General features: G+C 38.3%; 1 protein-coding gene across 1 annotated transcript; it reads right to left on the bottom strand.

The window, feature by feature from the left end:
• Positions 1-2,991: 2,991 nt before the first annotated feature.
• LOC142440259 (olfactory receptor 2G3-like) lies at positions 2,992-3,945 on the bottom strand. Its single transcript, XM_075542743.1, has one exon. It carries the CDS (start codon positions 3,943-3,945, stop codon positions 2,992-2,994), a length of 954 nt encoding a protein of 317 aa, XP_075398858.1.
• Between the last annotated feature and the right edge of the window lie 6,766 nt (positions 3,946-10,711).

Genomic DNA, 10,711 nt, shown 5'->3' with positions numbered 1-10,711 from the left:
AAAATATTCATAAACACTCATATGTGTATAAGAAAGAGGTTTATTTGCAAGAGCAATTGAACATCAAGAAAATGTCCCAGCCTAGTCCAGATCAAGTCCACAAGTCCAATCTCAGCCCATATGTCCAACACCAATCCATAAAGTCCTCTTCAGACTCTCAAAATACAAGCAATGATAAAATGATGGATGATCACACACAAGTGGGTTGGATGTCTTGTGGATCCAATGGCATCATAAGCATCTTGGTGCTGGCAGGGGTCTCTACATGGCTTCTCCAGCTCCCAGGGCACGGGGGTCTATCAGCATGGTGCCATGTGTCTTGTCAGTAGAGCATCGCCAAGGGAGGGAGGGATAGAGAGAGAGAGAGAGAGAGAGAGAGAGAGAGAGAGAGAGAGAGAGAGAGAGAGAAGGTGTCTACTGCCTCCAAGGAGGAAAATACAAGAGTTCCCAGAATTCTCAGAAGAAGGTCATACCCACACAGAGGCCTCATTGGTTATATCTTGATTGACATGCCAGACTCCACCCCTCCACTCGTAATCCTCTCAAATTGACACCAGATTATGTAACTACCACAGGAACTCTCCAAGATACTAATAGTAGTGCATTTATTAAACTGGGAAAATATAAATTTATAGATAATTTTATTACTTGTTTTTAAATTATACATTGATATTAAATAATATCAAATTCCATTTTCTATGTATGTGTTTTCATAATAAAAATTTAAATTAGTATAACTGTAAGGCTCTCTAAAGTTTTTAAAAACATCATTTGTAACTAGAACAATAGATGTTGGTAATATAATGAAGAGCTTACTTTTTTGGCAGTCTTTTCAATCACCTTGGTTTTATTCAAATTTTTTAAAATTATTTTTCTTTGGTTTTCTTTTCAGGAAGTTACTAAAGGAAGCTCCCCCATAAAAAAAGAAAGAATTGAGATAAATGATGGAAATAATGGAATTGAAATAAAGGAGAGAAATAATGGAAATTCTGAGGATGATAAAGCAGAAGCCATGAAGCCCAAACCAATCCCATTTCAATGGAATCACTCTCAACTCAAGGCAAGCGGGTATAAATGCCTCCCCCTTGGAGTTCCATGGCTACAATCCATGGATGCAAACTGTTACATCATTTTCCCACAGATCCACTGGTTAGTTCAAACCACTAATCTTTAGATTGGCAGCTGAACTTTTAACCTGTTTGCCACCAGGTCCGCACCATAAGCCACCTAATTTGTGGTGATTTGTAACCAGAGACCTAGGAGACTAGTACAGTGCTGTACTTAGAAACAAAACAAGGAAAAAAAAAACATTGAAAAAACTTATCATTTACTGTCAGCAAAAAGCAATAATTTTTAAAAATAATTTTACTGGGATCATACAACTCTTATCATAATCCATACATACATCAGTTGTATACAGCACATTTGTACATTCGTTACCCACATCATTCTCAAAACATTTGGTCTCCATGTAAGCCCCTAGCGTCAGCTCCTCATTTTCCCCCCTCCATCTCCATTCTTCCCTCCCTCATGAACCCCTGATAATTTATAAATTATTATTGTGTCATGTCTTACACTGTCCAACTTCTCCATTCACCCACTTTTCTATTGTCTGTCCCCAAGGGAGGAGGTTATATGTAGATACTTGTAATCGGTTTCCCCTCTCTACCCCACCCTCCCTCAAGCCTCCCGGTATCGACACTCTCACCACTGGTCCTGAAGGGTCCATCTGTCCTGGAGTCCCTGTGTTTCCAGTTCCTATCTGTACCAGTGTCCATCCTCTGGTCTAACCAGATTTGTAAGGTAAAATTGGGACCATGATAGTGGATAGAAAGCATTTAATAACTAGAGGAAAGTTGTATGTTTCATCCTTGCTACACTGACCCCTGACTGGCTCATCTCCTTCCCATGACCCTTCTGTAAGGGATGTCCAGTTGCCTACAGATGGACTTTGAGTCCCCACTCCGCGTGCCCCTCATTCACAATGATATGATTTTTGTTCTTTGATACTTGATATCTCATCCCTTCGACACTTTGTGATTACACAGACTGATGTGTTTCTTCCATGTGGGCTTTGTTACTTCTGAGCTAGATGGGCGCTTGTTTACCTTTCAAGTTTTTAAGACCCCAGATGCTATATCTTTTGATAGCCAGGCTCCATCAGCTTTCTTCACTACATTAAAAGCAATAATTTTTAAAGAAATCTTGAATAACTATAACTTACCAGGTAGCCAAATTTTAATGAGCATTCAATAATACTAATGCACATAAGACATGCATTGATGAAGACCAGTTTATACTGGAAGGATGGAGATATGGAGATTGTATATATGATGTGGGGGGGGGGGGGACAGAGAACCTGTATTTCCATTTGCCATAGAGAAGACAAAGCTTAAAAATGAAAATTTAAGGAATAGAATGCGTGAATTGCTGAGATTCCCTAGTAAATACAAAGTGAAAAGTAAATACAAATGTAAAAGGCTGATGAAAATATATTGACTGGAAGGGATATCCTTTTTATTTTAGCATGCTTTTTTAATTAATCATCGCTTTAAATTTTTAGTAAGTGCAACATTGATAACAAAAATAAAGACATTTCAGGTAGTTGATTCATATGAAGTATGAAAAAGGAACACAGAGACAGTTTATTAATAGAAGGAAAACAAAATATAGAAAAAAAGATGATACTGAAGAAGAAAAACTTGGACTAGAAGCAGAAAATTAAGAAGACAAACCTTAAGAAATTCACAATGTTAGGGGCCTTGTCTTGTTTGAGTATTTTTACTCACAAAAAGAAATTCTACACATAGACACTTGTTCCTCCAAATCACATGCATAACTATCAAAGTCGCCATTAAAAGGCAGGCGGACTCACAGAGAGACTGTGACAGATTGCAAAGTCATTGACAAGCCCAATACTCAATCCCAAATCCATAGCGTCCTCCCAAATTTCCTGTGGAAATGTCTTCCTTTTCTCTAATATGGAAAAATCTATGAAAAGTCTGTGTCCTCCTTTTTTTCTTTCCCCATCACCAGCTTCCTTAGTGCTTCCTTGACATCTCTGTTTCTCAAGGTATAGATTACTGGATTCATTACAGGTGGAATCAAGTTGTATAAGAGTGCCACAAATTTGGTCACATCTTGAGAAAACTTTGGCTTTGGGGCCATGTACATATAGATGACAGTACTGTAGAAGATAGACACCACCATAAGATGGGAGCCACAAGTCCCAAAGGCCTTCTGTCGCCCCCCGGGTGTCTTCATCCTTAACATACTATGGGCAATTCGACCATAAGAGACTAAGATTAGTGAGAGAGGAAATACAAGGAAGACACTACTCAGCACTGTAACCTCCTTCCTGTAACTTGCGGTGTCCACACAGGCCAGCTGCAGCACTGGGGGTGTCTCACAATAAAAATGGTTTATCCGACGGTGGCCACATCGGGGAAAGGTCATTGTGATAGGGGTGTGTATCAATGAGTTACTGAAACCAACAACCCAGGATATGCTGGCCAACATCCAGCACAGCTGTGGTGGCATGAGGGTGACATAGTGCAAGGGCTGACAGACAGCAACATAGCGATCATATGCCATCATGGCCAGAAGGATGCACTCCGTGCCCCCCAGACCCAGGGTGATAAGAAGCTGGACCACACAGCCTACAAAACCGATGGACTTGTCTGACCCCGCAAGGTTGAACAGCATCTGAGGACTGAAGCAGGTCACATGCGTGAGGTCAATAAAGGAAAGGTGAGTGAGGAAAAAATACATAGGTGTGTGGAGCTGGGAGTCCAGGTGGGATACCAGGATAATGGTCCCATTACCCATGACTGTAAGAAGGTAAAATATCAAGATGAATACAAACAAGATCTTTTCTAGCCATGGCTGCTCCGAAAAGCCTACCAAGATGAAGTCTCCTCCAGAAGTAGAATTATCTCTTCCCATCACCTCCTGAGTGGCCTGTGAAGAAGAGAAAGAGGACATAATTTCAGCATTGTGTTCTGCCTTTCCTGGGTGAGAACGTTGCCTCTCACTATCTTAAGTGGAAAATTCCTGATTATGTCTTTTCCTTTCTTTTGCCTAGCAGAAGACAGATGACTACTTTAGGAATCTCATAAACTATAGAAAATGACAAAAGCAGAGGAGAAAGTGAACACACATCTGCAGGAATCACTATGGTCTCATACCACAACTCTTCCTCCCCTCTTTTCTCTATGTTCCTGTCTCTAAACTGCTCAGCACTCTGTCCTTCATAGAAGCACCTTCAATCCATATCCCATGCACTCATATCCAATTGTCAATTAATCATCAAACAAATAATCAGAGCCTCCAATCAGGCCAAGGACAGTAATTTATCTAAGATATAGTTAATAAGGTGACTTTATCCAGGCCCCAAATTTTCAGAACTCTGTGCTGATGATATCCTGTTTCCCCGAAAGTAAGACATCCCCAGAAAATAAGATCTATTTACAATTTTGCCTCTCACTGGCATATGAGGTATCCCCCTGAAAGTAAGACCTCCCCAAAAATAAGCTTCCCCAAGCTACTGTAAATCTGGACCAAAGCGGTGGGCGCTGCTGCACAGCTCACTGTTGGCTGCAGCACAGCCGGAGCAGACAGGAAGTGCAAAGTCATTTTTAATAAAACAATAAAAAATAAACGTGTTCCATATTCTTCTTTATGGACAAATAATGCATCCCCCGAAAATAAGACCTAGCACATCTTTGGAAGCAAAAATTAATATAAGACACTGTCTTATTTTCGGGGAAATAGGGTAGATAGACGCGTCTCAAAGAGGTAACTGGAGAGGAAAAAGAAAGGGACTCACTTTGGTTTTGAAAGATTTTCATCCTGTTGATCCCAATAACCTGGTGTGGAAAGAATAGATGAACCCTTCCTGCCCTGTCTGCAGCATGCCTTCACAGCGGCACTGACACCCATTTTACTGCATCTATTTGAGCATAACTCAGTGGAAGGCTGATAGTTATATTTCTGCAGAACCAACGAAGCAAGTACTAGCAATTTCCATGACTTGTAACCTTCAGTAGAAATGTTGATTTTAATGCTTAAGTTAAGTTGTGATTCCCTACACAAACTATTCCCTTTCAAATTTGATTCCCCTTTTACAGTAGAAAATAATATCTAAAAACATATAGAACCCTTTATATTTCAGAATCTTCACATAGCGAGTTCATTCAATCCCTACTGGGGCTTAATTTTTATCAAAAAACAAAAAAAGCCCAAGTGAATAAATGTAACAGCAGTGGTTCCAACATAGATGCAACAGACTCATCAGAAGACCCTGTTAAAACACAAATTATTGTGCCCTACCTTCAATATTTCTGATTCAGTAATTGTGGTCTGGGATAGAGAATTTGCATTTTTAAACAAATTCACAAGAGTAGTCTATGCTGCTTGCTGGATAATACAGTAGAAACCCGGTATTTGACTGTATCGGTACTCGACATAATTGGATTTTGATGCAAAATGTTGAGAAAATTTTTCCATTGGAACTTGAACAAAACCTCGTAATCCGACGTGACGCACATGATTTTTGTAAACAAAGGCAGTTTGTGTTTCACTCACTCACTCAGCGTTAGTTGATGCTGCTAGCATGCATTTTAAAAAACATTTTACAGCTAAGTTATAAGCGTTTTGCTGTAATTTTCGTAGTTTTAACTAAGAAAACATAGGTCCTAAGAGTTTTTAAAAAAGAATCATCATGATATGGAAATGGTTGACCATGTTATCAGTATTGCTGATGATAATATAAGAAACCCTCTTAGAAAACCGTTAAGGCAATGCCACCAGCAGACCACAATGACACGCAGCCAGCTCCTAGTGATAAAGTGCAAAGCAGGGAAAAAGAACTCCTGCAGCAGCTACCAGTTGATTTTATGGAAGAGGATTCTCCTTCCAAACAGTAACTCTCTCTCCATACCTCCTCTCCACATACATGTCCATAGACTCAGATCCTCATCATTCTCAAGACATGGGCATACTGTTGTTGTTAAAAACTTTTAAAATACTGTTTCTTATTTAAATTGTATTACTTAACTCTGAACTTATTTACTTTGAAAGTTCGGCATAATGTTTCCTTTAAAAGGAAAGGTTGGGGTAAACAATTGGTGGTCAAGAACTGATTAATCTGTTTTCAATTCTTTCTTGTGGGAAAAATTGATACGGAACTCGACTGCATCACATCTGGATGCTCCTTCTAGAACAAATTAGCATCGAGTTCCAAGGATCTACTTACTGTACAATCTCAAATCCACTCTCTGTCCTGCTTGCTCCCCAGGAGTCTACAAAGGGAGTCATAGGACAGAAGTCTGGGGGAAACCAGCAGCCGTGTGTGTGTGTGTGTGTGTGTGTGTGTGTGTGTGTGTGTGTGTGTGTGTGTGTTTCTCTTCTTCTGCTATTTTGATGAACCACCAGTGGAGAGACATAGGACATAATATAGGACATAAAAGATAGGAAATAATCCCTAACTCCCCTCAGCACTCTTTTGGCCAGAAAAGATGCCAAATTCCACCCTCACACATTGGTGATTACATTCAAGCTGCATTAACACTGGATGGGACTTTGATAATCACACACTGGTGAGTGAAAAAGAATGCAGCTACTGGTCCTGGGTGTGTGGGGGGGGGAGGGGGGTTGGGTACATTTATGTGGTTGTTTTTTTAGTGTACTCTATTTTTAAACATGCTGATAATGTTTACGTTTTTAATTCTTTCTTCACACCATTTGACTGAGTCAGCTGTCCCTACATGATCCATTCATTCGCTCACCTCCAACAATTGCTTCACTATGTCTCAGAGACAACAGACAGCTTTGGTTCCCACAGAGAAGGGAAACAGGCTGGCACAAACAATGACTAAAAGAACTTCCTGGGGAATAAAAGACAGAGTAACTACCAGAAAAGGAATTCAGAAGAATGTTCAGGTACTTTCAAAAAATTGATAAAAAGATAGAAAGAGCTACAGGAAAAATAAATGGAAATTTAGAAACCATACCAAAAAGAGAGAGAAATGCAGATGATTATTAATAGGATAATAGAACTAAACAACACTTTTAAAATAGAGCAGTAAGTTGAAGCAATGGGAAGCTGAAATAATGAGCTTAAAGACAAATCTATGGGCTGTAATCTAAAAGAATAGCAATCTACAAAAAGAACAAAAGAAACCGCAATAAATTCTAAGGATCATGTGAGACAATATCAAGACAATAACAATAACTTATACCTCCTTGGTGCTCCAGAACAGGGAGAAAAATGAACAAACCAGAATACTCAGAGAAAACAACCTTGTAAGAAAACTTTCTGTAAGAAAACTTCCCTAACATCATAAAAAAAGACAGTGTAACTGTTCAAGAAACTGAAAGAATCACAAACAGGATAGATCCCAAAAGAAAATCATCATAACATATCATAGTCAAACTTTCCAAAGTCAAGGACAAAGAGAGGATTCTGAGAGCACCTTGGGAAAGAAGAAAAGTTACTACAAAGGGGAACAAATGAGAAGAACCTTGGGCTGTGAACAAAAATCATGTAGACAGGAAGCCATTAGAATGACATATATAAAAGTGAAAGAAAAATTTGCGAACCAGAATTTTATATCCTCCAAAATTGTCCTTCAAATATGGGGGAGGGAAAATGGAAGAATTTTCTAGATTAGGAAAAATTAAAGGAATTTATAAAAGTAAGAACAATCTTACCAAAAATACTAAGAAGAAATATTTTGATGGAGATTCAACAACAGAAAATATAAACCTGAGCTCAACACACAATACACCACAACCCCCCAAATCAACCCATTTTAAGCAGTAGTCAAAAAAGAAAAACAAGATTTAAAACAGGAAACTAGCAGTATCAATTCACAATGAAGACAAATACAAAGAAGACAGAGGGAAAGTGTAGATACAAAACATTCCAAGGGAAAGGAAGATGTGGAGTTTTCAAGAGAGAACAAACTGTCTTAAACTTCAAGGGAAAATAATAAGGAATAAGGAAATATCAAAGAAAAAGGGAAAGCCTCATCAAAATAAAAAAAATTTACAAAATTGGAAAAAAATAAGATAACAACAAGGCAAAAAGGAAAAAAAACCCTACAAACACAACACAGAAATTTATGAAGAACAAATAAACCAATAACACCACACAGACATGCACACAAAGGGCAAAAGGAGAGCAACAAACTCACATCAATAAAGACACTGAAAGTAAATAAATTAAATGCACCCATAAAGAAACATAGGTTAGCAAGAATAACAGATTGGGTAAGAAAACAGGACCAATCCATATGCTGGTTACAAGAAACACACCTTAGACACAAAAATTAAAAATGGACTGAAAATCAAAGTAAGTGGGGGGGGGATAATGAAAAAAATGAAATTCAGGAGTAGCAATATTAATCTATGATAAAGTGGACAACGAGGCAAAACCCATCATGAAAGACAAAGAAAGAGACTGAATAATAATGAAAGGGACATAGAACAGGAAGACCTAACCATAATAAATACATATGGACCCAACGAAGACCCTCCAAATATGTTTATCAAACTTAGGACACTTCAATACAAGGAAAGACAGATCAGAACCAGGAAGCAGCAAAGAAAATCAGTAAAGGCACAGAACTAAACAACACAATTAATAAACTTAGATGTGTGCAGAGCACTCCAATAGCACAGTACACATTCTTTTCCAGTGTTTATGGAGAATTGTCCAGAGTGGACCATATGTTAGGCCACAAAACAAACATTAATACATTTAAAAACATTGAGATATTACAAACCATTTTCTCAAACCACACCCGTATAAAATTAGAAGAAAAGAAAACAGTAGGAAAATCAAGGGGAAAAATATCAAATGCATGGAAACTAAACAACAGTCTGCTTAAAAATTACTGGTAATTGAAGAAATAAGGAAAGAAGTTTCACAATTGCTTGATTAAAAAAAAGACAAAACTACAGCATACCAAAAACTTTGGGACACAGCAGAAGCAGTGTACAGACGACAAGTTATAACAGTAAATGCACACACCGAAAAAGGAAGAGGTGACTAAATTCAACACCTTAGGCCAGAATCTTCAACAATTAAAACAAGAATAACAAAATAAGCCTTCATTCACCAGCAGACATCATAAAGATCAGAGCAGAAATAAATTAAACAAAAACAGTAGCAATAGAAAAAATCAACAAGACAAGAAGTTGGTTCTTTGAACAAATTTTAAAAATTGACAACCTACTGTCAATATTTAACAAAGGAAAAGGAAGAGAGGAATCAAATACGGGAATCAAAAGGGGCAGCGTCACAACCTAACTGAATGAAATTAAAATGAAAATAATTCTATGAAAGACTGTACACCATCAAAGTTGAAAACTTAGGTGAAGTGAACAAATTTCTAGAAACACAGTATTATCCAAATTAGCAGAGGGGTTGTTGGTGGTGGTGGAGGGGGTACCATATTGGGCTGGTAATGACAAGGCCAGTTCAATACCACCAGCAGCTCCAAAGGAGAAAGATGAGACTTTTACTCCCATAAACAGTTACTGTCCCAGAAATCCAGAGGCAGTGCTTCTCTATCCTTTAACAAATGTAGATTCGTCATTAAAAAAACTTAAAGAAAAATTCCAGCGCCAGATGACTTACCCCAAGAAATTCTCCCCAGAGTTCAGAGAGGATTAGACACTAATTCTGTAGGTGTTATTCCATACTGCGGAAAACTCCACAGCTTGCTGCACATACACAGAGGAATACTACGCATTGTTAAAGTATAGTGATGAAACTGTGAAACACCTCATGGCAGAGAGTGATTGGGAGAACACACAGAGTGAAGTCAGTCAATTATAAAAAAGACAATTATTATATGATCCAAAATTATACTGGATAAAATTAAGACAAAGTTCTTTATACCAAAATAAAGACTTAGATAATTACCAGGAGGGGGAGGTACAGTGTGTGTGAGCTTTTTAAATAAGGGGAACAAAATCAAAGTAGCTCAAAAGGCACATGAATATTCTTGATAATAATCCCAGAGAGAAAGATGTGTGACGGCTGTTCCTAACAGTCTCAGAGTCCTTACAGCAAGCAGAACCATACGTTTGATAGTAGTGTTTCTTTTAATATATGTTGATGGGAAACTGTCAAAACACAATCCAATTTCATAAAAGCAATTCAGCAAGGATCAAATGAAGCTGGCTTAACAGGAACAGTAGAAAAAAATATTCCTCAGGTAATAGTGTTCAGGTAATCCTGCATAAATTTTTCTCATGGAAGTTGTATAGAGTGCCCTGAGCTCAAAGTTATAAAGATACACCCATACGTATTCTTCTGATGTTTCTAATTATCTTCTGATGCTCCCAGAATCAAGTGGAAAAGAGTGTTACATCTTTTTCTAAAAGCTGAGAAACCACGGGACAACATCCCATGCTGAACATGAGACCTCCACTACCAAAAGTCAGTGACCAGTCAGCGCAATGAGGACAAAAGTTCCCTTAGTGCTCAATCTACTTCTCCCCTCCCGACCGTTTTCTTTCTTTCTTCCTCCCAACCTTCTTTACTTCCTTCTTTCTTTTTCCAATCTATTTCTATAGTGGCCCCAACAGAAGAATATAACCCTATGGCTAAGGGCATTCAGCTATAAGAACAGTGTTTGAGGAGACGTTTAGCCATTTCCCCCCTCCACATCCGAAAGGGTGGAGAGTGCAGTGGAGA

Source organism: Tenrec ecaudatus, chromosome 2 (genome assembly GCF_050624435.1).
Source record: "Tenrec ecaudatus isolate mTenEca1 chromosome 2, mTenEca1.hap1, whole genome shotgun sequence".
Taxonomy (NCBI): Eukaryota; Metazoa; Chordata; class Mammalia; order Afrosoricida; family Tenrecidae; genus Tenrec; species Tenrec ecaudatus.
Note: the sequence above shows the minus strand (reverse complement) of the source record. Positions and strands in the feature narration are given on the sequence as shown.